Here is a 27237-nt window from a genome sequence, read left to right as displayed (position 1 = left end):
CACCTGAAAGAGTACCAGATAGCAACAGCATTCTTTGTACACCTATCATGTACCAGGCAGTGTGTTATGCACACGATCTCACTGAATCTTCCTAACACGCTTAGAAAAGAGGTTTTTATCATTTCCATTCTGCGGAGGAGAAAAACTGAGACTCAAAGATGTTGACTTGCCCAAGGAAGATGAACCTGGTACTTGTAAGTAGGGCAGCCTGGAGTGGAGGCAGAGGTCAGGTGTGAAGTGACCACAAAATTTAGACAGGATCCAAGGAGGCTCTGAACTGGGTTAGAAAAATGAGGATGATTTCCACGTCTCCTGCTTGAATATCCCCCTACGTACGAATAGGCCTGCAGCTAAGGGAAAAAGGGAACCCAGGAAGGGAAGGCGGTTGGGACGGGAAGTGACTTTGGTGCTAGGTAACTTGAGTTGGGAATAGCCAGCATATCTGGACACGCTGGCTTGGGAATTGGAAGGGAAGTTGGTACCCAAACTTTGGAGTCGTTGACAGATGTGACAGGTGAAGCCTGGGATGACATCGCCAAAATGCAACGTCTCACTCGTTGTCACCACTCCCGGGGCTCAGTCGTCACTGGGGAAAATCTCCAGAAGGTAGCGCGGGCCAAGGTGACAGGTGTCTGCCAAGATCTGCCCGCCAGACTCCCGGGCGGCGCGCTCCCTCCCTGCAGGCCTTCAGCCCGTCAGCATCCCCTTCCTCGGGTCCCTGCTCACTCCCAGCCTCCATCCCCCTACCATCTCCTCCGCCGGTCGCGTGCGGACACAAGGATGGCGGCCTCTCAGCGAGGAGCGCTCTGGGCGGGGCTCCGGACGCATGCGCGGCCGCCGTACGGAAGCCCGGAAGGAGGGGCAGGGGGCGGTGGCTCAGGTTTCTCCGGGCGGCGGCGGCGGCGACGGCGACGGCGGCGACGGCAGCGGGGACGGCAGCAGTAGCGGGAGCAGCAGCGTGGACGCGGCTGGCGCTGGCGCCATGAACCCGCTGTAAGGCGCAGGCTGTGCAGCACGGGGTGCGGGGGAGGAGGAGAAGGACGCCGCGGTGAAGTTCTCCGCCATGAACCTGAGGGGCCTCTTCCAGGACTTCAACCCGAGGTGAGGCGGCGTCGTTGGCGCCCCTGGGAGTCCGCGCTGCGGGCTCGGGTGCGGGCTGGTGTTCGGCTCCGGGGAGGCACGGCGGGCGAGATGCTGCAGCCCGAGGACCCGGGCGCCTGCCCCAGCCTCCCTGCGGGTGCAAGCGGTCCCCAGGCAAAACAGTCGGCCTCGGCGCCCGCCCGCTTCCTCCTCCCGTGCCCGGTGCTTTCAGCCCCTGCCGGGCCATGGCCGGAAGGGCCCGGCCGCGAACCCCGTCCTGCCCCCAAGGGAACCCCATTCCTCTCTGCTTGGTCGCTCATTGGTGTCCCAACTTCTTCGTGTCGGTTCCATCCTCTTCTACCCCGCTGCGGGCCCTCCATTCTCCGCGTCAGGGCCGTCTCACTTGACCCAAGACCCCTACCCCCACCCCAGCTGTTTGTTCCAGTTCCTCGCAGTCCTTGGGGTTTTCCTTGGGTTTATGCCCATCCCTCTCTTGTTTGCTTCTTTGTTGAACGGATACCTGAAACACTGTTGAATCCTTGGAGTCAGTGTCAGGGTATGGCAATACCTTATATAATGCATTTCTGGGTGAGCCTGATCATTTTCCATACTCATTTTCTCATCAGTCTTCACTACAAGTTTATTTGCAGGAAGTAGATATTGCTGTCCTTCTTTTCCAGATGGGGAACACCCAGTGGACAGTGTGGAGAAAACACTGGCTAAGCACTCAAGCGACTGTCCTTGCAGTTGCCCGACTGTTTTGTAACTGTTCTTTACCCCAGACTGTGAGCTCCCTGAAGCTGAGACCATCTCCTGCTCATCTCAGTGTCCCCAGCGCCTCCCACCCACCGTATCTGGCACATAGTAGGCACATATGAAATGTTTGTGGAACTAAACGGAGCACAAAGACTTGGATTGGAGACCAGGCCATATGTAACTGGGTGATTCTCTGCCCTTCTTTGGCCCTTCTGTAAAATGAGGAGTTGGCCTAACTGATCTCTTAAATGCACTACTCTCCGAAAGGAGTATCCGTTTCCCTTATTTGCTAGTTGGGAGGACATGTGCTCAGTAAACATTTGTGTGCTGTAACCTATGCTAGGTGCTTTAGATGCTGGCGGTCTCAGCATAGGGGTAAAGAAGGGCTCGGACACTTAAGATGCCTTACAGTATTGTGCAGTGCTGTACTATGGGGGCCAACTCTGGCGACCTATGCCTTGGCTGCTTGTTGAGGATGAAAGGAAGTTTTAGGGGAGTATTTGTATGTTGAGGGTGCAGTCTCCCTAGGGATGGTGACATTTTAACTTGTGAGTCATTGTGACTTTCTGTGTGCTCTTATTCCACTTTGAGTTCATGTTCTGGTCTGGAGTGCCAGTGTCTCTAACACAGTGCAGACATTATCATTGTTGGCCTCGAAGGCATAGAGGAGGTAACAGAACTAACTGCAGTCCCTTCCTCTGCTGCATCAGGGGCTTAGGATTGGTCTGCAGGGTAGTAGGGTTGGTGCTGTAGCTGGACAAGCCATGTGTCTTCTATTTGGAGATGGTAATAAGAAAGTTAAGTAAAAACTGAATTGTTTTGTGCCCTTGGGCAACTCACTTATCTATCGTTTTATCTGTAGAATGAGTATAATCTCTCAGCAGGGTAGGGAGGCCAATTAATGATTGATTACAAAGTGCCTTACAAATAGAAAGCTACAGTGACTTGTTTGCAAGGTGACAGATAATTTAGAAGCCACAAGAAACTGCCTCAAGTGATCAAACAGGCCAACAGAGTTGCCAAAGCAAAATAGTGCTGCACTGATATTACCTTTAACGATTTTTTCCTTTAGCCCTTCCCCCCAAAAAAAATTAGTATATGAAATTACAATGGAATACCTGGTATCTAAGCAGATTTGTAGTAATTATCAACATATTTATCAATCTCTTAATTCTACCTGGATTAAAATGTATTTCTGCCTGAAAAGTTTAAACGTCTTTTATACTGTGCCATTTTCCTGATCCATTGTTGCCAGAGGTAGTGAGTTCCTTAATTTTACAGATATTTCAAGAGGACATTGGCCAGGTATTATTGGTAAATCAGATTTGTTTTTTAGATGGTTGTGTTTCATGTCTCCTGAGCACTCCTAGTTTTTGACAATATGCCTTAGTCTCCTTACATGCTGAGGGAGGCCTTCTTGATAGCTAGAAAGAAAACTGAGGGGTGTACACAGGAAGTTACCTTATGCTGGGGACTCAAACCTTGATGCTACTGCTTTGCCCCCTGCCTCTAATTTTGAACCAATTCAACATCTCCCTCCTACCCCAGGACCTTGTCACACACTGTTCTCTTTACCAGGAGTGTTTCCCTCTCTTTTCCTCTCCTCCAGACCTAGTGAACTCCTATTTATCCTCACTTGACACTTGCTAAGGGAAGCATTCCTGACTTCCCTGACCAGATTTACTGCCCCGTGTTTCTAGAGTTCCTGCAGTATTTACTACTCCTCCATCATAGTGCATATTTGTACCCTTGTGTCTGTCTGGATGCTTATTTGATTAATACCTGCCTCCCCAACTAAACTTTAAGGTCCATGGGGTCAAGGCCGTGACTGTGTCAGTATCATAGCCTGCATACTTGGAATAGTACCTGGCTCAATAAATATTTGTGGAGTAAATAAGTGAATAACTCTCCAGAGCCTATAAGATAAATCTAGAGCTGCTGCTTTCAATCACTGCTTTCCTGGTGGTCTGTGGCCTGGTTCTCTTTCTTCTCACACTTTTCCCACCTTCAGAGTGCAGCCATTCCATTGGAGAGATGGGAGAGAACATGGCACTAAGGCAGAATATGGCTATATTTACTTTGAAGAGTATGTCTTTGTCTTAGAAATAGTCACTGTCATGGTTTGGTAGGTCCCAAGGCATGGGTCGTGGCTCCAGATCCCCTTTCCGGCCTTTCGGATCTTGGTAAATCTGAACCCACTGCTGCGTTGGCAAGGCTCTGGAAACTAGACAGAGAATGTGACAGAGAATGATACACAAGTGTCAACACTCAGATGTACAGGGCTGCCAGCTGACCCACTCTACCTATTTCAATCTGGCACAGAACTGGTTGATCATGAACTTCTTTTCGTAATTGCTTTTTAGTTATGCAGGTTAAGACATGCTGAAACAGATGTACTGGACCCACAAACAAGTCCTTCTTTGAATGCCTGAGGCTTCCTAACAATGAAAGAGCCCTGTTCTTAGAATAGGCAAACTGATTCTGGGGCATTTTAGGTGGCAGGGATCTGGTAGTAGATAGCATTAGGTGGACTCCCTGCACTCACCACGGAGCCTTGAAGTTTTCTGCTACTTTGGGGGAGTTGCTGGTTCAGAGAAGGCCCTTCCACCCTGGCAGCCATGTGGCACTGGAAGGCTGTGAGAACTCTGCTGGGCTTTCTTAGTCATCTGTGGTGAGCTCCTTATGGGAGTGTGGTGTATCCCTCAGGTGTGCTAGACTGGAACAAAGGCTGAGAAATGTTGCTCTGGGGGTTCCAACTTGTGGGCATGGGGTACTGATGAGATCAGTAGTGTTTGGAAACTTCTGTATGCTCCATCTTCAAAAGACATTCTGGAGTCCATATAAGTTATCTTGTCTCTTGTTTGAAATCAGGAAAAAGGAATGCGATTGCTGGTAATACAGTTCACTAAAGTCAGCTACCTGGCCTCTAACAGTTAGTTGCAAAGTATATTATAACATTGATTCATCAAACATCTCCTAGATTCCTATCTTGTGCCAAGTGATGTACTGGGTGCTCTAAGTACAAAAATAAATGGAATATAGTCCTCGTCTCAATGCGTAAGCCTAGTGGAAGAAGCAGAAATGAAAGGGAAATAAGAATTCAATAGAGTATGAGGCACTACAGAGAAAGAAACCAAATGTCTTGGAAGTACGAATGGCAGAGCCACTAATTCTGTCTCGAGCAGGCAGGGAAGAGTCTATAGTGGAAATGACTTTTGAGCTAGATTTTGAATTGAGCTAGTCTTTTGAGCCAGACTTTTGAGCTAGAATTGTAGGGTTGTCATGAGACCAGAGAGTAGGAAGGGTATCTTGTGGGGAAAAGAAAGAGAGATCAGATTGTTACTGTGTCTATGTAGAAAAGGAAGACATAAGAAACTCCATTTTGATATGTACTAAGAAAAATTGTTTCTGCTTTGAGATGCTGTTAACCTGTAACTTTAGCCCCAACCCTGTGCTCACAGAAACATGTGCTGTAATGAATCAAGGTTTAATGGATTTAGGGCTGTGCAGGATGTACCTTGTTAACAATATGTTTGCAGGCAGTATGCTTGGTAAAAGTCATCGCCATTCTCCATTCTCGATTAACCAGGGACACAGTGCACTGAGGAAAGCCACAGGGACCTCTGCCCAAGAAAGCCTGGGTATTGTCCAAGGTTTCCCCCCACTGAGACAGTCTGAGATATGGCCTCGTGGGAAAGGAAAGACCTTACCACCCCCCAGCCCGACACCCGTAAAGCGTCTGTGCTGAGGAGTAGTGAAAGAGAGAGGCCTCTTTGCAGTTGAGATAAGAGGAAGGCTTCTGTCTCCTGCTCATCCCTGGGAATGGAATGTCTCCGTGTAAAGCTGACCATTCCCATTCGTTCTATTCTGAGATAGGAGAAAACCACCCTGTGGCTGGAGGCGAAATATGCTGGCAGCAATACTGCTGTTACTGTTTGCTACACTGAGATGTTTGGGTAAAGGGAAACATAAATCTAGCCTACGTGCACATCCGGGCACAGTACCTTTCCTTGAACTTATTCATGATACAGATTCCTTTGCTCACATGTTTCCCTGCTGACCTCCCCACCTGTTGCCGTGCTACGCTCCCCTCGCCAAGATAGTAAAAATAATGATCAGTAAATACTGAGGGAACTCAGAGGCTAGCGCTGGTGCGGGTCCTCCGTATGCTGAGTGCCGGTCCCCTGGGCCCATTGTTCTTTCTCTATACTTTGTCTCTGTGTCTTATTTCTTTTCTCAGTCTCGTCCCACCCAATGAGAAATACCCACAGGTGTGGAGGGGCTGGCCCCTTTCAGTATCTCAGAAGGGACAAAGTACACAAAGGCATGGGGTCATGATAGTGCCTGGTATGTTCAGGTAGTGAAGAGGTCAGTGTGGTACGAGCACTGCAGATGACGTGTCGTGTGAATTAAAAATACATAGTGTTGGTTACTGCAAATATTTTTTACAGGTTATTGTTTTTAAGAAAGCAGTATCCAGGGCACAAGTGTACTGTCAGTACTGTCAATGAACTACTTAGCACTCAAGTGACTGCTTATCTGTTGTTCTGTCCTCTCAAGCCACCTACAGTCAGAAAATGGTCTTGATTTTACTGATGTTGCTGTTGATAATAATAGCTGTGACTTCTTGAGTACCCACCACATGCTAGGCCCAATGTAGGGGCTTTGCATCCATTATCCATGATCTTTACAACAACCCTACAAAATTAGGTATCAGACTTATTTTAAAGTCTTGACAGCTTGTGACTTCCCTGAAGTTGCACAGGCAGGGAGAATCTAAGTCAAGATTCGAATCCACATCGGTCTCATGAAGCCTGTGCTCTTTCCTGCATGCCATGCCATAGTTAAGTGACAACTTCTTTCCCCCATGAGGAACCCTCTATTTACAAATTGTAAGTGATTAAACAAAACAAACCGCTTAGTGGCGCTTATACATCCAAATGAGTGTTGTCGTTCAAAGAAGTTACTTGGGGAAAGAGAATGTATAAACCTATTCCATTGTTCATACTCCTTGTTGCTCATGTGGAATTCCCATTAAAGTCAGTTTACATATCACGTAAGAAGATCCATCTCATTGCTTTATGATCATCTATCATTTTCAACCAAAATAGTTCCACCTAGTTTGATCACACATCTTATTCACTAACCTTGGCTCTGACTGACTGTTCTCCATTTCCAAAATTTGAATCCACCCTCACTGAAAATGTAGCACCATTTGGGATAGTCAAAAGATCAGACTGCAGGTTCTCAAGGTGCTTCCAAGAAGAAAGCTTCAAAGATGATTTGAGTAATGAAGTACCATTGGAATTACTGTATTGCCTCCCAAGGGGACTGGTTAAAGGAGAGAAATCTCATTTGAATGTATAATTTCCAGTTTTAAAAATATCATTCCTGTTACTTGATAATTACACACACATTGTTCTTAGCTGTGTTCTTTGAGGGCCAGGATTTGGAGGTGCTGAATTAGGTGCTGAATGAGTGGATGTTGGGTACAAATAGACATCTACCACTGGGAAATATTTGTTGTACAGGAGAGACAGTGGATTGAAGGAGTTTTAGATAGTTTCCTAGGACTCCAGAAGTTAAGCTTTTTAATATGGAGCTTGAGTTTTCTAATTATTTTGCCTGATATGTCATGCCTGTACAAGATGACTGGAATTTAAGACAAAAGCCTCGAACTCTGGAGATAGATGCTTTATAAGTGGAGACTTATACTTTGTCAGCTCCGACCTAATAGTGACAACAATGATTGCTAAATGAGATTGTTATCTACAATGTGGCAGAACTTTTGTCTTTCATAATACTGCTAAAGCTAGAATGGGTAAAATGTATCATTTACACAGTGCTTTCACATACTCCTTGTCTTAATGAATCAGTATAGGAGGAATCAGATGAGGAGACAGATCTGGGGGAAAATAACTCACCCAAGACCACACCGCTGATGAATGGCAGTTGAGGAACTTAAATGCAGGTCTTCCTACTGGCCTGGGCTCTGTCTTTATTTGGCTTTTGTGCTTTTTTGTATCTACTGGTTAAATGCTTTTAAACATTTTTCATCTTAATAAAACCAGCTAAAGTCTCTACTAAAAGACTTTAAATTTGGTTAATAAGGTGTAAGAGGGGCAATTCCCTTGATAGTTTGTGAGTATGTCAGGTTGTCATTTGGAACCATTCTGTCAAGCTTTAGACTGGGATGTGCCATCCAAAGTTTGTGTGTGCGTATGTGCCTGTGCGTGTGTACATGCACGCAGGCATGTGTTAATGTGCGTGTATGTGCTCCAGTGAAGCCAGCAGCTTTCACTGGAAAAAAAACTGATAGGTCTAAAAAGAGTCCAGCTGCATTCTTATGATATGCAGAAAACAGATACTAGAACTTTTACATTCAGAGTCATCATTGCTTTGCTGTGTATATTCTCTCTCTCCCTCCCTTCTTCCTTTTCTCCCTCCCTATTCTCCCAACCCTGCAAAGTGGAGAGAGGGAATTTGAGCCTGAGCAGAAAGCTCCATATAAATTTCAAAGAGGATACTAGCTTTGGCCCAGGTGGCACTACTTAGTGATTCATCATATACTAACACTACAGATTCAAATGAGAGTGGAATAAATCATTCTAAAGGTGTAACTGGAAAAGTGAATTTTAAGAAATAGTGGTTAATGTTAAACCAGAACCTCCCATTTCTCCCAGGTTTGTGGATAATTAAGCAGTCTATTTTTATACTTGGAATCTGGTCTGAATGTTTCTTGAAAAGTAACTCAAAGTAGTTTAGGCTATGACCATAACTTATTTTTGTAAATACATTTTCTTATCACTGTATTATTGCATATTATTGTGTATTCTTTTGCAAATCAGGCTTGATATTTTCTTTTGGCTATGCAGTCACCTTTTAGACTTTGCTTGCAAATATATTGATATAGTTAAGATACTATTCTTTCTTTCCCCAACTAGGAATGTGTATGAATTACATCTTTTGAACTTTCTGATTATATTACTTTATTTTACTTGATCAACTTTGTAGTTTAATTTTTTTTAAAAAGCTAGCTGTTGGGATTACGGATTAGTTTCATCTTTATATCTATATTTCTACTTTTAGTTTTATTATTTTCATGTTTCGGCTTTTTCTCCAAATTTCTTAGAAACTCAGTTTACTAGTTTTCTTTTGTCTCTTTTTTTTCTTTGTTTTCTACTTTTATTTAAACATTTGAAATGAACACATTTTCTCTGAGTTTTGTTTTGGCAGCTGCCCAGGTGTTTTTATGTTTCAATTGTATTTTAGCAATATTTTAAATATTCTATAATAGTGTTGTCTTTCATCCTTGACTTAATAATTATTTAAGGAAGGAAATTTACATTGATGTAGTGTTAACTGTTTGGTGCCAAGTCCTGCAATAAATGTTTTCTGATAGGTTATTAAATCCTTACCTCAGCACTGTCTGATAGAGGTATCTGCATTTTGCTTATGAGGAACATGAGGCTTAAATAAAATGTATGCGAAAGATCTCGTCAACTCTACTAAATTGCTTAACAAATCAGTATTGAAAATGATCCATTTTTTGTCAGTTTTTTAATGAATCGTATAAAATGTCTACCTCTGGTCCCTATTGATTACAGTCTACCTTACACACTTATATGTATCTTCTGTCACTCTTTTGTTGAGAAAATCTGCAGTGGCCCCATATTACCTATTAATAAATTCCAAGGACTTTACCTTGATATTCACATTCCCCTACCATGTTACCACAACCAACTTCTGGCTTATTCCCCCCAGTGCCCTTTCTCCTGTCTCTGCAGCACCCTACCCACCACGATTTATAGAAAGTATTCTGTGTGTTCCAGTCTGCTGGAATTGGAGAGGGGAGTATAAAGAGGGGACGGGCAATGGGTACAATAATACAGTTAGATAGAAATAATAAATCTAGTGTTTGGTAGCACAAGAGGGCAAATATAGTTAATAATGTATATTTGCAAATAACTCAAAGAGTGGAATTGAAATGTGCCTAACACAAGTAAGTGATCAGTGCTTGAGGTGATGGATATCCCAGTTACTCTGATTTGATCATTACACATTGTATGCTTGCATCACAGTATCACATGTACCCCATAAATAGGCACAACTGTTTTGTATCCATAATAAATAAAAATAATTTTAAAAAATTGGAAAGCATCTTATTCCCTTTGTCTGGAATTCCTTGTTCCTAACTTGTTGCCCAGATTCCACTTCCCTTCCCAGCTCTCCCAGGGAAATTAATCTTCCAAGTCCCCTAGTTTACCATATGTAGTTACTTGTTGATACATCATCTCCCTCTATTCCTATTAGTCTGAGCACCTTGAGTGAACGCATTGTTGCTCCTTTTTATGTATCTCACATATTTCAGGCACTCAAATATTTTTTAAAATTGTTAATTAGATGTGTGTTTATTGTGTATTGCTGCCCTGTGATCCTTTTTTTCTCCCTGGAAAAACTATATGTATGTAAAGAAAGTATGTTTTCTTGTTCTGCTACTTAATTATCTTCATATAACCTTGCTGGTTTTTAAATTTTCTCATTCTGCTACTTAATTCTCTTCATATAACCTTGCTGATTTTTAAATCTACTCTTGTGTTCATTTCCGTATTTTCCTTAGGAACTTCATCTGTTTTATCTGTCATGATTTAAGAGTAGCATGAGGAAGCCCACAATTAAAATATTTCTGTGTATCCTTAAAAATTGTAAAATTATTTCCATATTCCATAGGCGTGTTGTTAGGTTTTTGTTATTTAGGTTTTCCTTATTAGTCCTTTTAGCATTTTAATAATTTTGGCTTTGAAATCTAATTTATCTAATTTTAAAGATAGTAAATTGTTGCTCTTGTCTTCTCTCAGGCGTGCTAAACCTCTGTCATCTGATTTCTGTTAGTTGGTTCGACTTTTGACTTTGGTTCCAAGCGAAACTCTTGAATGTAACAGATTTACTTTCTTAATCTAGGAAGCAACTTTTCTTTTTACAGAGTTGTGGTAGGCAGAATAATGACCCCCCAAGTATGTCCACATCCTAATCCATGGAACCAGGGAATATGTTCTGTTACATGGCAAAGGGGAATTAAGGTAGCAGATGGAATTAAGTTTGCTCATCAGCTGACCTTAAAATAGATTATTCTGGATTCTCTGGCTGAGCCCAATGTAATTACAGGGTCCTTAAATATAGAAGAGGGAGACAGAAAAGGAGGTCAGAGTGATTCAGTATGAGGAGAACTGCATTCTCCATTGGTGACTTTGAAGATGGAGGAAGGGGCCATGAGCTAAGGAATGTGGCAGCCTCTAGAGCTAGAAAAGGCAAAGAAACATTCTCTCCTAGAGCCTTCAGTAGCATAGTCCTGCTGACACCTCAGGTTTAGCCCAGCAAGACCCATATTGGACTCTGACCTCCAGAATTGTAAGGGTTATGCTTTTTAAACCACTAGGTTTATGCTTTTTAAACCACTAGGTTTGTGGCAGTTTTGAATGGTAGCAATAGGAAATTAATAAGAGAACATTCAGCCCATGTATATTTTTCTGACCCTAGTATTTGAATCATGAATTATATTTTGTGTATCCTTTTGTAAGTTTATCTTGTTTTCTATTTTTCATGTAATAGACATAAAATTGTAAGTTTCCTTTAAATTATGTCAAAAACCACATAAAATAATCACTTTTCCAACATTTAAAACTTTTTGGTACTTCTCTTTTCTTTAGTTCCGCTACTCTTTTTTTATTAGATAAGGAAGCTGTTTTACAGAGGATAATGAAGTTAGCTTACAGCATTTACCACTGCCCCCCCACAAATTTACTTTTTATTTATAGTCTGAAAATCCTTTAGGATAAAAATTACCTGTACATGTTCTCTAATTTACATATGAATCCTGTGTCTGTCATTATCTTAGCATTTGTTAATGTTTGAATCCACTAATTTCTTTTTTAAATAGTCTGTTTTCAAGTCCATTGTTTCTGGTAATTATATTTGTAGCTACAGGCTTTAGTTGACAAGTTGGTTCTGATTTTTTTAGATTTTGGAATATTCCCCTCTGCTTTAAGAGAGAAAACTTCTGCCTCTACTAATGGTGTACTGTAATTGTGGTGATAACTCCATTTCTATTAACTTGTGAATTCCGCTCCACCCCACGTTGACACAGGCTCTCTTCTTGTCCAAAGTCTAAGGGATGAAGTCATTTTTATCTTGGTTTCTTTAAATGTTCTCTCTTTGTAGCAGCTTATAAAAGCCTGTTTTTGTTTTTGAGTATTAATAATATTAACTAATGTGTATTGAGTACGCTGGTTATCAGACTGTTTCCCACAGACCTTGGGGTGGGCCTTGAGACCCTTTCCAGGTATCTGCAGAATCAAAATTAAAATACTAAGACATTCTTTGCCTTGGTCGACATTGGCACTGGTGGTGCAGAAGTGGTGCATCAAACAGCTGGTGCCGGAGCACAAATCAGGACAGTGGCACCAGCTGCACTAGTCTTCTGTCACTGGATTCTTCACCACTACGTGCTGGACTTGCAGTTAAAAGGAAATGCCAGCTTCACTTACGAATGTCCTTGATAAAGCAGAAAAATATTAATCTCATTTAATCTTGACCCCTGAATGCACATCTAGTTTAATATTCCATGTGATGAAATGGGAAGAATGCATAAAGGCCTGCTGTATGCTGAAGTGCAATGGTTGACTCAAGGAAAAACGTGTGTGCCTGAGTTACAAGCTGCTGTTTTCATGGAGTATCATTTTTATTTGGAAGGACAACTGACAGACAAGACTGTGATTATTTGTGTTATGGTGTTTGGCAGACATTTTCTTGAAAATGCAGGAAGCAAACCTTCAAGGAAAACAACTCATGGTATTTTTCGTAAATGGTAAAATTTGATCTTTCATGGGAAAACCAGAATTTTTGAAAAGTTGTATCTACTACCATGAGCTTGACAACCTCCCAGTAATTAAAATATTTCTGATGAAGTTGGTGGAGATAGTAAGTAATATGATTTTTTTTTTGCTATTGTATATGAAATGTGTCAACATTTGAAAGATCTTTATAACTCAGTAAACCAATATTTTCCAGTCGACCTACATTGTATTATACAATAATGCTGGGTTAAAAGATTCATTGAAAGTATAAGAGAGACTAGTGGATTTCAGTGTAGCAAAGTACAAAAAGATCATTGATACGATTTCAGATTCCACATCGTAGTTAACCTTTAAGAAACTACCACTTGTTGAGTTTTAGTGTCCTGTTGAAGAACATCTACCATTATCTGAAAGAGCTATTAAAATAGTTCTTTTCTAACTACACATCTCTGTGAGGCCAGATTTTCTTTGTATACTTGAACCAAAACAATGTATTGCAACAGAATGAATGTAAATGTAGATATTAGAATCTAGGTGTCTTCTGTGAAATCATACATTAAAAATTTTGCTAAACTGTAGAAACAGTGCTGCTACTCTCACTAAATTTGTGTTGGTTTTGGAAATGTTTTTAAATAATGTTATTTATGTTAGTATGTAATGTATTTATTACTACCTTTGAAGAGTAGGTATTTTTTGAATAACCACTGTATCATAAATATTAAATACCAATAGGGATAACCCATATCAACAAGAGCTCTTTGGGATCCTCAGTAATTGTTAAGACTGAAAAGGAGTTCTTTTTAAGAGTTAAACGTCAAAATTTTTGATACTAAAAACTTTGAGAGCCACTGATTTAGTGCTTTATACAAAGCACTTGTTATACGTATTATCTTATATTCGTAGCCACCTTATGAGGTACGTATTATCACCCTAACTTTATGGGTAAGAATACCATGACACAGTGATGCTATGTATATTTTTGTTAGCAACCCCTCTGAATCTCATGATCTTCCCGGCACAGTTTTCTTTCTTGGAGGCTTGCTTCCGAGTTTAATTTTGTAGGTCCCGTCTTCTTACAACCCTCCTCCCTTTTTTCCAATCGAAGTTTCTTGTGTTATTTTTCATAGTACAAAAACAGTACATGTACCTTACAGAAAACTCAGATATCATAAGCAAAAGAGTATAAAGACTATCCTTAATCTTCCCGAGTGGAGACCTGTTAGCTGCTCAGCGGATATTTATTCAGATGCTTTTCTAAACATGTTCATTTATCAGTGTAAAGCCAGGATAGTATAATACTCAATTAGAAGGATTTTGGAGTCAAATGGTTTGACTCCCAACTCTGAGCTCTTAGCCAAGTTATTTAACATCTAAGCTTTCTGTTCCTTATCTGTAACCACACTGATCTGTTTTCTGTGTCTAGAGTTTTGCCCTTTCCAGAATGTCAAATAAGTAGCATTGTACAGTATCTTGTGTTTTCCATCTGAATTATTTTACTTATAGTGCATTTTAGATTCATCAGTGTTGTTGTTTTCATCCATAGTTTGTTACTGTTTACTGCTGATTAGTATTCCATTGAATGGATATACCAAAATTGGGTTAACCATTCACCAGTTTATGGATATGTGAGTTGTTACCAGTGGCAATTATGAATAAAGCTTCTTTGAATATTTGAATACAAGCCTTTGTGTGGACATACGTTTTCCTTTTTCTTGAGTAAAATACCTAGGTGTGGGATTGCTGGGCCATAGAATAAATATACACTTAACTGTATAAGAAACTTCCAAAATGTTTTCTAAAGTGGCTGTACTATTTTGCATTCCCACCAGCATATATAAGAGATCTAGTGTGTGTGTAATCTTATCTCATTGTGGTTTTAGTTTGCATTGTCCTAACATCTGAAAATACTGAGTATTTTTTGTGTGCTTATTTGCTTTTTGTATGCCTTCTTTGATGGGATGTCTCTGAATTTTTTGGCCATTTTTAATCGGGTTGTTCGCTTATTTTTTTAGTTGTAAAAGTCCTTTTTATATACTGGATACAGGTTACTTTGTCAGATACATGTTTTCAGAGTATGGTGTCCCAGTTTGTGGCTTGGCTGTCATTTTCTTGATGATAGATATCTTTTGGAGAGTAAGAGTTTTTCATTTTGGAGAAGTCCAATTTAATATCCCATCTAAGAAATGTTTGCCTAACCCTAGGTTGCAAGTATTTTTTTTCATGTGTGTTTTGGACATTTTATAGTCTTGTATATGATATTTAGGTCTATGATCCATGTCACATAAATTTTTGTATATGTTGTGAGGTTAAGAGTCAAGGTGTACTTTGCTCATTTATCCAGTTGTACCACCATTTACTGAAACATAATTATTTCTCCATTGAATTGCTTTGGCACCTTTGTGGAAAATTAACTGACTCTATATGTGTGGGTCTGTTTTCCAACTCTCTAGTAGGTTCTATATATCTATCCTTATGCCAGTACTACATTGTGTTTACTACTGTAGCTTTATAGGAAGCTTTGAAAGCACATAGTATAAATTGTCCAACTTTGTTCTTTCTCAGAATTGTTTTGCCCATTCTAGGTCCTTTGCACTGTCATATGACTTTTAAAGTCAGTATGTCAATTTCTACAGAAGAACCTGCTGGCTCCCAATTTTCACTGGGATTGTATTGATTCTTTAAAATAATTTGGTTAATTTGGTGTGTGTGGTAGGCTAAATCATGGCCCTCAAAGATACCCACTTCCATGGAACCTGTTAAAGATCTTAAGATGATGGGGTTATCCAAGTGGGGCAATAAATGCAATCAATCACAGGTTCCCTTAAAAGAGGGAGATAATATTAAGAGGAGAAGGCAGTGTGGAAACAGAGAGAGAGATTTGAAGATTTTATGCTGCTGGTTTTGATGATAGAGAAAGGGGCCGTGAGCCAAGGGAATACAGCTCTGGAAACTGGAAAAAACAAGTAATACATTCTCCCATAGAGTCTCCAGAAGGAGTAGGTCCTGCTGACATCTTGATTTTAGCCCAGTGAAACCGTTTTTGGACCTCTGGCCTCAGGATAATAAATGTGTGCCATTTTAAGTCACCAATTTTGTGGTAGTTTGTTACAGCACCTATAGGAAACTAATACACGGAGGATGTAAATCTTAACAGTATTGAGTGTTCTATGAACACAGTATATTTCTCCATTTATTTAGATCTTTAATTTTTCTTGGCAGTTATGAACTGAATGTGTCCCTTCAAAAATCACAAGTTGACTCTAATTCCCAATGTGATGGTATTTGGAGGCGGGGCATTTGGGAGGTGATTAGGTTATGAGGGTGGAACCCTCGTGGTTGGAACTAGTGCCCTTATAAAAAGAGACCAGAGAGAGAGCTAGCTCACTCTCTTTTCACCATATGAAGGGTATGAGAAGTCTGCCATCTGCCACCCAGAAGGCAGCCCTTGCCAGAACCCAGCCATGCTGGCATCCTGATCTCCAACTTCCAGCCTCTGGAACTGTGAGGAATAAATTTCTGTTGTTTATTAGCTTCCCCACAGTCCTACCAGTGTTTTGTAGGTTTCAGTATATAGGTTTTGCATATGTGTTATTACAGTTATCCGTAAGTGTTTTATATTTGTGATGCTATTGTAAATGGTGGATTTTTCATAAACTTTTAATTTTTGAATAGTTATACATTTATAGGAAAGTTGCAGTAAATGATACATATTTTTAAATTTCTGTTTCCAATTTGTGATAGCTACTATATAGAAATGCAATAATTTTTGTACATTTACCTTGTATCCTTCAATTTTGTTCAATTCACTTACCAGATCTACTAGCTTTTTTGTAGATTACTTAGGATTTCCTACACAGAAAATCATGTTGTCTGTAGATAATGACAGGTTTACTTCTTTCTTTTAAAACTATATTCTTTTAATTTCTTTTTATCATCTTGTTGTGGCTAGGACCTTTAGTACAATGTTGAATAGATGTGTTGAAGTGGACATACTTGCTGTGTTTCCTGTCTTAAGGGGAAAGTATTGAGTCTCTCACCATTAAGCATTATAACTGCAGGTTTTTCATAGATGCTCTTCTATTCCTAATTTGTTTAGCGCTTTTAACTTGAATGGGTAGCAAATTACGTCAAATGCTTTTTACACAACTATTGAGATGATCATGTGATTTTTCTTTTTCAGCCTGCTAATACCACGAAGGTTGCTAACTGATTTTCAAATGTTAATCCAAGATTGTGATCTTGCAATCCTAGCTAAACCACACTTAGTCATAATGTATCCTTATATATTGCTGAATTCAGTTGGCTAAAATCTTTTGAGGATTTTTGCATCTCTGTTCATGAGAGATTATTGGTCTGTAGTTTTCTTTCTTGGTCAGTTTTGTTATCAGGGTAATGCTGGCTTCATAAAATAAATTGGGAAATGTTCCCCCCTTATCTTTTTTGCAAGAGTTTGTGAAGAATTGGTGCTATTTCCTCATTAAATGTTTGGTAGATTTTGCCATGGCCTGACATTTTCTTTGTGAAAAAGGTTTTAACTAGAATTGCAGTTTCCATGTCTTTGTTTCAAGAAATTTCCTGGCATAAAGTTGTTTATAATATCCCCTACTTATCCCTTTAGTATTTTTAGGATTTGTAGTGATATCCCTGCTTTCATTCTTGATATTAGTAATTTGAGCCTACTCTTTTTACTGATTATTCTGGCTGTAGATTTACCAATTTTCTTATTTTCTCAAAGAAACTGCTTTTAGTTTTGTTGATTTTTTTCTCTAATGCCTTTTTACTGTATTTTATTGATTAATATGCTTACATTTATCATTTTCTTCTTTCCTTTTACTTTTTAAAAATTTCCTTCCGTTTCTTACATGGAGGTTCCTTACCTCCATGTTCTTTCCAGTTTCATAAGATAGAATCTTAGATTATTGACTTGATGTCTTTTCAAATGTAAGTATTTGATACTAAAATTTCCCTTAAGTACTGCTTTAGCGTATCTCACAAATTTTGGTATATTGTGTTTTTGCCTTTATTTAGTTCAAAATATTTTTCAATTTTCTTCATGGTCTTTGACCTATGGATTATTTCACAGTGTGACATTTAATTTTCAAGTATTTTGAGAATTTTCCAGATATTTTTCTGTTGTTGATTTCTAGTTTGACTCCATTGCACTTATTTACTTTGTATGATTTCAGTCCTTTTAAATTTGTTGAGCCTTGTTTTATGGCCCAGAATTCAATCTATCTTGGTGAATGTTCCATGTGTGTTTGAAAGGAATCTGTATTTTGCTTTTGTTGGGAGGAACTCATTAATATTAATTAGGTCAAGTTGGTTGATAGTGTTGCTACAATCATATATATCCTTAGTAATTTTCTGTTTATGTGTTCTGTTAGTTACTAAGAAAGGAATGTTAATTTCCATTTATAACGGTTTGATTTTTTTATTTCTCCTTTTAGATTGATCAGTACTTGCTACATGTATTGTGAAACTTTGTTATTAGGCATATGACAAATTGACCCCTTTATCATTATGAAGTGCCTCTATTTGTCCCTGGAAATAGTCCTTGTTTGAAAATATATTTTTGTCAACAAAGACAAAAATGTGTCTTATGTTGTGGTAGGCAGAATGCCCCACCCCCACAAATACACAGATACCCAGGCCCTAAGCCCTGAAACCTGTGAATATGTTATTATTTTACATGGCAAAGGGGACTTTGAAGCTATATTTATTAGCATTAGTTTCTGCTGTTACCATGACAAATTACTCTCAGTTCTTTAGGTCAGAAGTCCGGGTACAACATGACTCAGATGGGTCTTCTGCCTAGTTTCACAGGGTCAAAATCAAAGTGTCAGGAGGGCTCTATTCCTTTCTGGAGCCTCCAGGGATTAATCTGCTTTCAAGCACATTTGGGCTATTGTCAGAATTTAGTTCCTTGGGGTTGTAGGGCTGAGGTCCCCTTTACCTTGTTGGCTGTCAGCTGTGAGTTATTCTCAGCTTCTGAAGCCTGCCTGCATTCCTTGGCTCATGGTTCCTTACCTCCATGTTCAAAGCCAGAAGTAACAGGCTGAATCCTTCTCAAGTCTGGAATCTCTCTGACTTCTGCCTCATCTCTCTTCCACTACATCTCTCCGACTTACTCTTCTGCTTTAAGGGCTCATGTGATTTCACTGGGCACACCTGAATACTCCAGTATAATCTTCCTATTGTAAAGTTAGCTGATTAGTAACCTTAATTCCATCTGCAAAGTCCCTTAACAGTATTACTTAGATTAGTGTTTGATTGAATAATCAGGGGACAGGAATCCTGGGAAACTTCTTTAGAATTCTGCCTACCATAGTTATGGACCTTAAAATAGGAAGAGTAGCCTGGCTTAACCAGGTGGACCCAGTTTCATCACATGAACTCTTAAAAGCAGAGAACTTTCTCTCACTGGAAGCAGAAGCGATATGGCAGAAGAAGTGAGAAAACATCCCAAGCATGAGAAGATTGAATATGCTATAGCTTGTTACTGGCTTTGAGATGTAGGGGCCTATTTACAAGGACCCAAGAGAGGCCCCTACTATCTAAGATCAGCTGCCAGGTGACAGCAAGCAGAGAGACATGTACCTCAGTCCTACAACCACAAGAAACTGGATTCTGCCAACAACCTGAATGAGCTTAGAAGTAGATTCTGCCAGAGTCCCCTGATAAGCATTCCTCCAACAGACATCTTTATTTCAGCCTTGTGAGATTCTGAGTAGAGAAACCAACCAAGCCCGTCTGGCCTTCTGTCATACAGAACTGTGAGATAATAAATTTACGTTGTTTTAAGCTGTTAAGTTTGTGGTAATTTGTTACAGCAGCAATGGAAGACTAAACAGATATTAATATAGTAATTCCAGCTTTCTTTTGGTTAGTGTTTATTTGGTATAACTTTTTCTTTCCTTTTGCTTTTAATCTATCTGTGTCTTTATAGATAGATAAAGTGGGATTCTTATAGACAGCATATAGTTGTCTTGCTTACTTATCCAATTTGATCATCTTTGTCTTTCAGTTGGCCATTTATATTTAATATAGTTATCGACAGGGTTGAGTTTTAACTACTTTCTTGCTGCAGCCTGGAAACTGCCTCTGATCTGCAAACTGGGGCAATAGTAGGGTTTACCTCCTTTATTTCCTCCCTCCCACCTGTTCTCCACTGCCTGTTGTCAATGTCTGAAAACTGTTCTTTTGTAGACTGTATCAAGTTTCTTATTTAGGCAGGAAGGTAAATTATATTCCTGTTATTAAGTCAAGGCTGGAAATAGAGGTCCTCAAGAGTATAATTTCTAATTATTTCAAGGACATCCTCTGTAGCAATTCCCTTTTATATGAGACGTGAGCATGTGTGTATGTGTAATTTATTCATTCATGGAAAGTATAATACATACACTAAAATGTTCATGCCATATGAATATGACAGATGGCTGCCTTTTTAGAAATAGAATCAGTAAGTGATAGAACTTGACCATTTTCAGAGCATGTCAGCCTTTTCCAGTCTCTATGTCTTGGTATAGCTAGTTCCTTCTGCCTGGAATACTTCCTCATCTCACTTGCTTTCCTGCCTGGCAGCTTCCTACTTGCCCTCTGGAACCAGCTCTAGGGTCACCACATCTCTGCTTCTGAGTGCCTCAGACACAATCTGTATTTCCTCTTCCAAGCTCTCATCACAAACATTGTGCTGTATTATATGTTTCTATGTGGTCTTCCTTCTATGAGGAAGCCTTGGAAAGCAGGAGACTTATTTTAGTCTTCTTTATGTTTCTTTTATTCCCAACACATTATGTCTGCCCCATAGACCTTTTCAATAAATGATTGTTGAGTTAATGACTCCTTTTACTTGCTGACAAATGTGGCTCTTATTACTCCCCATTTCAGTATCACATATTTATAAAAGTGAATCCTCCTTAATCGTTTTACTTTTCTCCTAGTAAATTCCTCATCTATGCCTGTCTGCTGCTGTTCTCTGTGCTGCTGGCCCTTCGTTTGGATGGCATCATACAGTGGAGTTACTGGGCTGTCTTTGCTCCAATATGGCTGTGGAAGTTAATGGTCATTGTTGGAGCCTCAGTTGGAACTGGAGTCTGGGCACGAAATCCTCAATATCGGTAATACTGCTTTATACAACCCATTGGTCTCTAGCATGAGGGAGCAATATCTTGACTTTTCTCACTTTTGATGAAGTAAGGACCATTTTATTTTCTACCTATCTGGGGTCTTAGAACTATAGTATAAGCTAACAGATCTCTTCTGTATTTTTGAAAATTTAGTCTTTGGTATGTATTTTCTTACAAAAGCAGTGCCATTTGGGGGTAAGTTGCCAGCCAGCTCACAGATGCCTATATAATCCAAAATGCACTCAAAATACAGAACTGGTATGCCATACTAGACTAAGCAGCATGAAACCACCCTGTTTTTAGGAAAAGACACTCATATTATGTTTGGTCATGAAAGATCTTTCTCCAATTCAGTTTTGGAACTGGGGCTCCCCTTGTCCCACCCTCCTAGTCCCAGAGCTTTAGGACTGTTAGCAGTGTAGGGGAGGTGGCTTGGCCAGGAGACCATGAGTCCCTGAGACAGCAGCTGGGGAATGAGGAAAGTCAAAGGTTGGATCCCGAGAAGGAAAGCATTGCCTTTGGGGGCAGGGGAGAGGGGGGTACCCTTTAGCGTTTCCAACTCTTGCCCTCCCTGCTCTTGGATGCCTCTGCTGGCCCAAATTCCTGGGAGTTGGCTCACGCCAGCATGCAGCCTGGTGTTGCTGGGACCTGCGAGAGGCTTTCCCTTCTCTGCCACAGAGACTGTAACTACATAAAGGGAGAAAGGGGGACTTAAGACTGGGAGGCTATTATGAACCTCCACTGGGAAGATGAGGAGTACAGGAATTCCCAGAAGGCAGCTGCTCATGTGGGCAAAGTGTAAAGTTGAAACTACCTCAACTTTTTTTTTTTTTGAGACAGAGTTTCGCTCTTGTTGCCCAGGCTGGAGTGCAATGGCGTGATCTCGGCCCACTGCAACCTCCACGTCCTGGGTTCAAGTGATTCTCCTGCCTCGGCCTCCTGAGTTGCTGGGATTACAGGCACCTGCCACCATGCCCGGCTAATTTTTTGTATTTTTAGTAGAGATATAGGGTTTCACCATGCCAGGCTAGTTTTGAACTCCTGACCTCAGGTGATCCACCCGCCTTGGCCTCCCGAAGTGCTGGGATTACAGGTGTGAGCCACCACGTCCGGCCACTACATCAACTTCTTAAATTTTTGTTTACTAAATATGAAAATGATTCAGATTGTGTAAATTACATATCACATACATGTCTAAGAATTGTAAAACAGCTACACAGAGAGCCTTGGCAGGTGAGGAACATTCATGTGTAGCTGTTTCAAAGTTCTTAGATTTTTTTTGAAAGATTGATTACCTGTGTGGCTGTTACGTGTTTTATTTTTTTATGAGATATTTTCAGATAATCTAATATTAATTGCTTCTCAAAGAATGCAAAGTTAAACATTTAGGTTCTACTGATTGATATTTAGAATATATTCAAACTTCTCTTTGTTGGTCTTATTTAAGATGTTTTGAGCAAGGAAAGGAATTGTGTATGTGGGGTTGAATGTAAGGAATGTACAGGCATAGTCATTCTCGTGTTAACATTAACCAGTGGGACATGGTTGGGTCCTACAGGAATAACCTCTGATAGCATTTTCTCTATGATCTAACTTCCGGTGTATTTGTCACCCACAATACATGTATATCATAAATGTTCATCTGTATTTTGAATAAACATTGTAGGCCTTTCAAATGCATTATAGAGCCTTTTCCTGATTGGTGGCCTTACCATTGCTCAATTGTAGATCTGTTAAGGTTATTGTGCATGATACTTAGCTAATTAAACTGATTTTGTTTGAGAACAATTTTAACTCTTGTTCTTCTTTCTCTTTCATCTGCAGGTGTTAATTTATCTTAATGGAATAGAAAGGAAAATGAAAATCATTTATATGTTTTATTTGCATTTAAAAATAGCACCTAACAATAGTTACTACTGTCTTGAAATATAACCGGCACTTGTTTATAGAACTAGAGTTATATTTATAATATTGCGTGAAGGGTGGTTTACATGGTTTCTTGAAAAATGAGGATCATGAGACTTAAGGGGTATTTGCCTGGTTTTAGCAGCAGAAGCAAATCAGCTTGAATAATCTTGGAAGTAACTCTTGTTGTTGAATTTAAAGATGTGAACAGAAGTGTTTATGTACATTGTCAGGGAAATAAGAACTGGCTATTACTTTTGAGAATATCCTTATATGGTTAAAACATTAAATTCTGGTTTGGTTGTAATGTTCATTTTGTATTATGTAGTAGTTCTTCGATGTTTCAGAGATTGCCTACCAAAGCTTAGATTTAAGTTAGCTTTCTACCTGATTTCCCTTTGCTTTTGTCAAATTTTCAAGTAAAATTCAAAGTATCAATATAAGTTGGTATTTGCCCTGAACTGCTTGCTTATAGTGGAGATTCTGAACTGAGGGTGTTTTCTTCTTCTCTCCCTTTTTTAGAGCAGAAGGAGAAACGTGTGTGGAGTTTAAAGCCATGTTGATTGCAGTGGGCATCCACTTGCTCTTGTTGATGTTTGAAGTTCTGGTCTGTGACAGAATCGAGAGAGGAAGCCATTTCTGGCTCCTGGTCTTCATGCCGCTGTTCTTTGTTTCCCCGGTGTCTGTTGCAGCTTGCGTTTGGGGCTTTCGACATGACAGGTCACTAGAGGTGAGATTTCATATATTTAAGAATGTTTTTCACTTTGGGAGGTCAAGGCAGGTGGATCACTTGAGGTCAGGAGTTTGAGACCAGCCTGGCCAACATGGTGAAACCCCATCTCTACTAATAATACAAAAATTAGCCGGGCGTGGTGGCACGTGCCAGTAATCCCAGCTTCTCGGGAGGCTGAGGCGGGAGAATCTCTTGAACCCAGGAGGCAGAGGTTGCAGTGAGCCAAGATTGAACCATTGCACTCCAGCCTGGGTGACAGAATGAAACTCTGTCTTAAAAAAAAAAAAAAAAAAGAATGTTTTCAAAAGTAAAATATTTTGCTCAGTTATTCAGTTGTCAGTTTCTTACCCTTTTTTAGGAAGAGCTTGATCATTAACAACTCTACATCATGAGAGAACAAGGCAACAAAAGACAATGGAAATAACCATTTTTCTTTCTTCACTTAGAACACTAGCTTTTCACCCAGGACATGAGCCTTCTCCCAGCTTCACATCCTGTGTCAATCAGACAGAAACAGAACTGATAGGTTAGATACAGATATATGTATAAAGAGAGTTAAGGAACTGGCTCACATTACTGTGGGGCTGGCAAGTCTGAAATCTCCAGGGCAGGTGAACAGGCTGGAGACCTAGGAGGAGTTGACACTGCAGTCCCGGCACAGAATTTCTTCCTCTCCAGGAAACCACAGTTTTTGCTTTTAAGGCCTTCACCTGATTGCATGAGGCCCACCCATGCTATGGAGGGTAGTCTCCTTTATTCAAAGTCAGTACCTTCACTGCAACACCAAGCTTAGTGTTTGATTAAATAACTGGGTACTATAGCCCAGCCAAGTTGACACTCAAAACTGACCATCTCCCCACCTCAGACCCCATGATTTAGCACCTCCCCTGCCGTCTGGTTAGCTTATCCTGATGTGCCCCTGTGTTTGTTTATTCATTGAATAAACATTTATCGAGTATTTACTAGATACCAAGCCCTTTTTCCCTAAGCATAGGGGATATGCAGATGAATAAAATACCAGGACTAGTAATAATAATGAAAATAATTGCAGGTAACGTTTATTGAGCACTTACTGTGTGCCAGGCATTGTGCGAGGCACATTACATGTGGTAGTTTTCTTATTAACTAACCCTGTGAGGTAGGTCCAGAGAAGATAAATCATTTGTTCATGGCCACGTGTGAAGGGGCAGGACCAGGATTACATTTGAGTCAGCCCGACTCTAAAGCCCGGGCACATAACTACATAACTGCACAGAAGCTGAGGGCCCAAAGCTGAATACTGGTGGGTTGAGGGGAGAACTAGAGGCTGTAGATGCCTGGTTTTGAGCCGTGTGGGTAAAGAGTGAAGGAAGAAGACTGCAGTTGGCTTAAGAAGTAAACATAGCAGCTATAGGGTGGGTCAGGCATATAAGCCTGGACCCCAGGTATGGGCGTGAGGGGAAGGTATGTAGACAGAGGGACAGTGATGGAGCAAGGCCCTGTGGGACTCAGGGAGAATGGGACCCGGAGCACCAGGAAGGGTTTGGCCTTGAACAAGGGGAGCTATTCCCTGATTTTCATGTTGGTGGAAAGGCCACAGCATGGGTATGACTGGTAGGTAGTAGTGAGCCGTGGAAGGAGAGTATCTGATGGTCCACTTTCACCCTCCCTACAATTCCCAATTTATATCAGGGACTTGAGCATCCATGGATTTTGATATCCCCAGGGGGTCCTGGAACCAATCCCCCACAGATACCGAGGGACAACTATACAAGGGCTAGGACTGCATTGGGCCTGAATTACAGAAAGTAAGTCTTTCATATATTCACACTCTTGGCATTCCTGCCCTTTGAAGAAACAAGATACCAGGAGCTGAGCTCCCTCCTCCTGTGACGCAAGAACAGTACCTATCTTGGTGAGGGGGTGGTTTGGAGTAGGCTCATACAGAGATGGGAAGGAGGAGTTGAGGGTCTGCCAGGAAGCCCTGTGTTGGGAGGGAAGGGATGGCATTTTTGGGACACATTGAAGCCTAGAGGCAGGAAACACTCCATCAGCTGAGTGGACTGTGGTGATTCAGATCCGACAGGAGCACACGGTGGAAAGGAAGGAACTATGGGAGTTGAGAAGAGAGGGAGCCTCTACAGAGGGACTGGGACAAATAGGGGCCACATCCTCAGTCCGCAGAGTATGTGCTGAAGTGCCCCAGGCACCCCAGTGCACTCACAGGGCACCAGGGGATAGTGGACATTTTGAGGAAAACAGTAATACCTGACATTTGTTGGGACACCATACAAACTACTAGCTTGAAATAGTTTACAGGTTTATTTTTAGGCTACACTACATTCCTTTCAGTGACGTCGTATCTTTAAGAAGCTGGGTTTTCAGCAGTTGCTGTGAAAACAAAAAAGGCTAGTGCTGTGTGAAAATCCAGGTGAAGAACAGGTAACGAGTGGGAGCACCTTGTCTGATTCCAAGGCATGGGAAATGGTGAGCTACCTGACAGGCACATGCATCCCACTGGGAATTAGTTTTGGTTATTTACGAATAATACTAACGGTTTTCTTTAGATTTATATTAATTATTTTTTCTAGTGGCTAGTTAGAACAGAAATACTAAGTTAGATGTAATTACTTAAATCAGTGCAACTGTTGGCATTCCCAGCCACATTAGGGATTTCTTTTGGCCTAGAGGTCTATGGAGGAGTTACTAAATTCGCCATGTACCTATGTACTGAGAACTTTTGGGAAGCTCTGGGCCCAGTCCCAGATTTCAATTTTGTGGGCAAGAATGTACTTTACCAGAGTGAGGAGCAACCTGCAGGGCGTTTGGGCTGGAGGCAGGAGGTTAGTAAGGGGTTGCTGAAGTGGTAGGAGGATGGTGCGGAAGAAGGCCTCACTAGGCAGTCATCATCGGGATAGGAAGTGGGCACGGGATTCAGGAGAAGTCTGGACGCTACAGTGGACAGGATGTGGTGACTGAATGCGACAGTGTGGGAAAAAGAATACAGGGTGATTCCCGGGCTCATGGCTTGAGAAATGAGACCACTGTTGTGCCTCAAAGTGACATGGGAGGCTATAGAAAGAGGAGATACAAGGTTCTAAGTGCAGGCGATAATGATCTCTATTTGGGACTAGCTTCATTTGAGGTGCCTCTAGGAGAGCCGAGTGGCCTGTGCACAGCTGGGTCTGCTATGCAGCAGGAAGGCTAAGTTGGAGACAGATGTGAGAACTAACCACTAAGGAGGTAATAATGCAAGCCAAGGGTCTGGTTGAAATTTCTTCTCCCCCAGTCCAGGGTGCAGTGCATGAGTGAAAATATGTGTGTTTGTGTGTCTGTATCCCTAGTCGGGAGAGAAGACTGAGTTTGTGGCTCTGCAGAGCATCACCATTTAAGGAGGGGGAAAAGGAGACAGAAGGAATTAACCAGAGCACTCCAGAGGGCTCCAAGACTGCATGGTGGGATCCTAGAAGGCCAGGAGGAGGGGAGCAAACAGGAAAGAGTCATCCACAGTATAAGTAGGATGCCAGTTGAAGTGTTTTCGCTGCCTCCCGGTTATCGGTGACTTTGATGAAAGCTGTCTTCTGGTGGTCATGGGGGTGGAGGCCAGATCACAATGAAGGAAGCTGGGAATGGTAGATGAGATAGTAGGGGCTTGCATATTCATTACTGTCTCACAGAGAGAAACCTGAGGCTAAGAGGGGTCTTGGATCAAAGGATGGGGTGGGTTTATCTGGTTTTGGGGTTTTTGTTTTTAATGAGAAGGAGTTGTTTCTGTGCTGCTAGGAGGGATCAATGGAATAGGTGG

General features: G+C 41.0%; 1 protein-coding gene across 2 annotated transcripts in view; it reads left to right on the top strand.

Moving 5' to 3' along the window:
• Positions 1-758: 758 nt before the first annotated feature.
• Positions 759-27237, top strand: part of LOC100582858 (transmembrane protein 185A) — a 37823-nt gene continuing 11344 nt past the window's right edge. Inside the window, exons 1-3 of one of the 2 annotated variants that reach the window (XM_003271829.2) lie at positions 759-1101; positions 20630-20806; positions 23243-23450. In XM_003271829.2, coding sequence (XP_003271877.2) covers positions 1064-1101; positions 20630-20806; positions 23243-23450 — 423 coding nt within the window. In that variant the 5' untranslated portion in view covers positions 759-1063. The remainder of the gene's footprint in view (positions 1102-20629; positions 20807-23242; positions 23451-27237) is intronic. The other variant, XR_004028732.1, reaches the window with a different exon arrangement.

The sequence above is a fragment of the Nomascus leucogenys genome, chromosome X (genome assembly GCF_006542625.1).
Source record: "Nomascus leucogenys isolate Asia chromosome X, Asia_NLE_v1, whole genome shotgun sequence".
Classification (NCBI taxonomy): Eukaryota; Metazoa; Chordata; class Mammalia; order Primates; family Hylobatidae; genus Nomascus; species Nomascus leucogenys.
The sequence above is the reverse complement of the archived record's forward strand: the minus strand, read 5'-3'. Positions and strand labels throughout refer to the sequence as shown.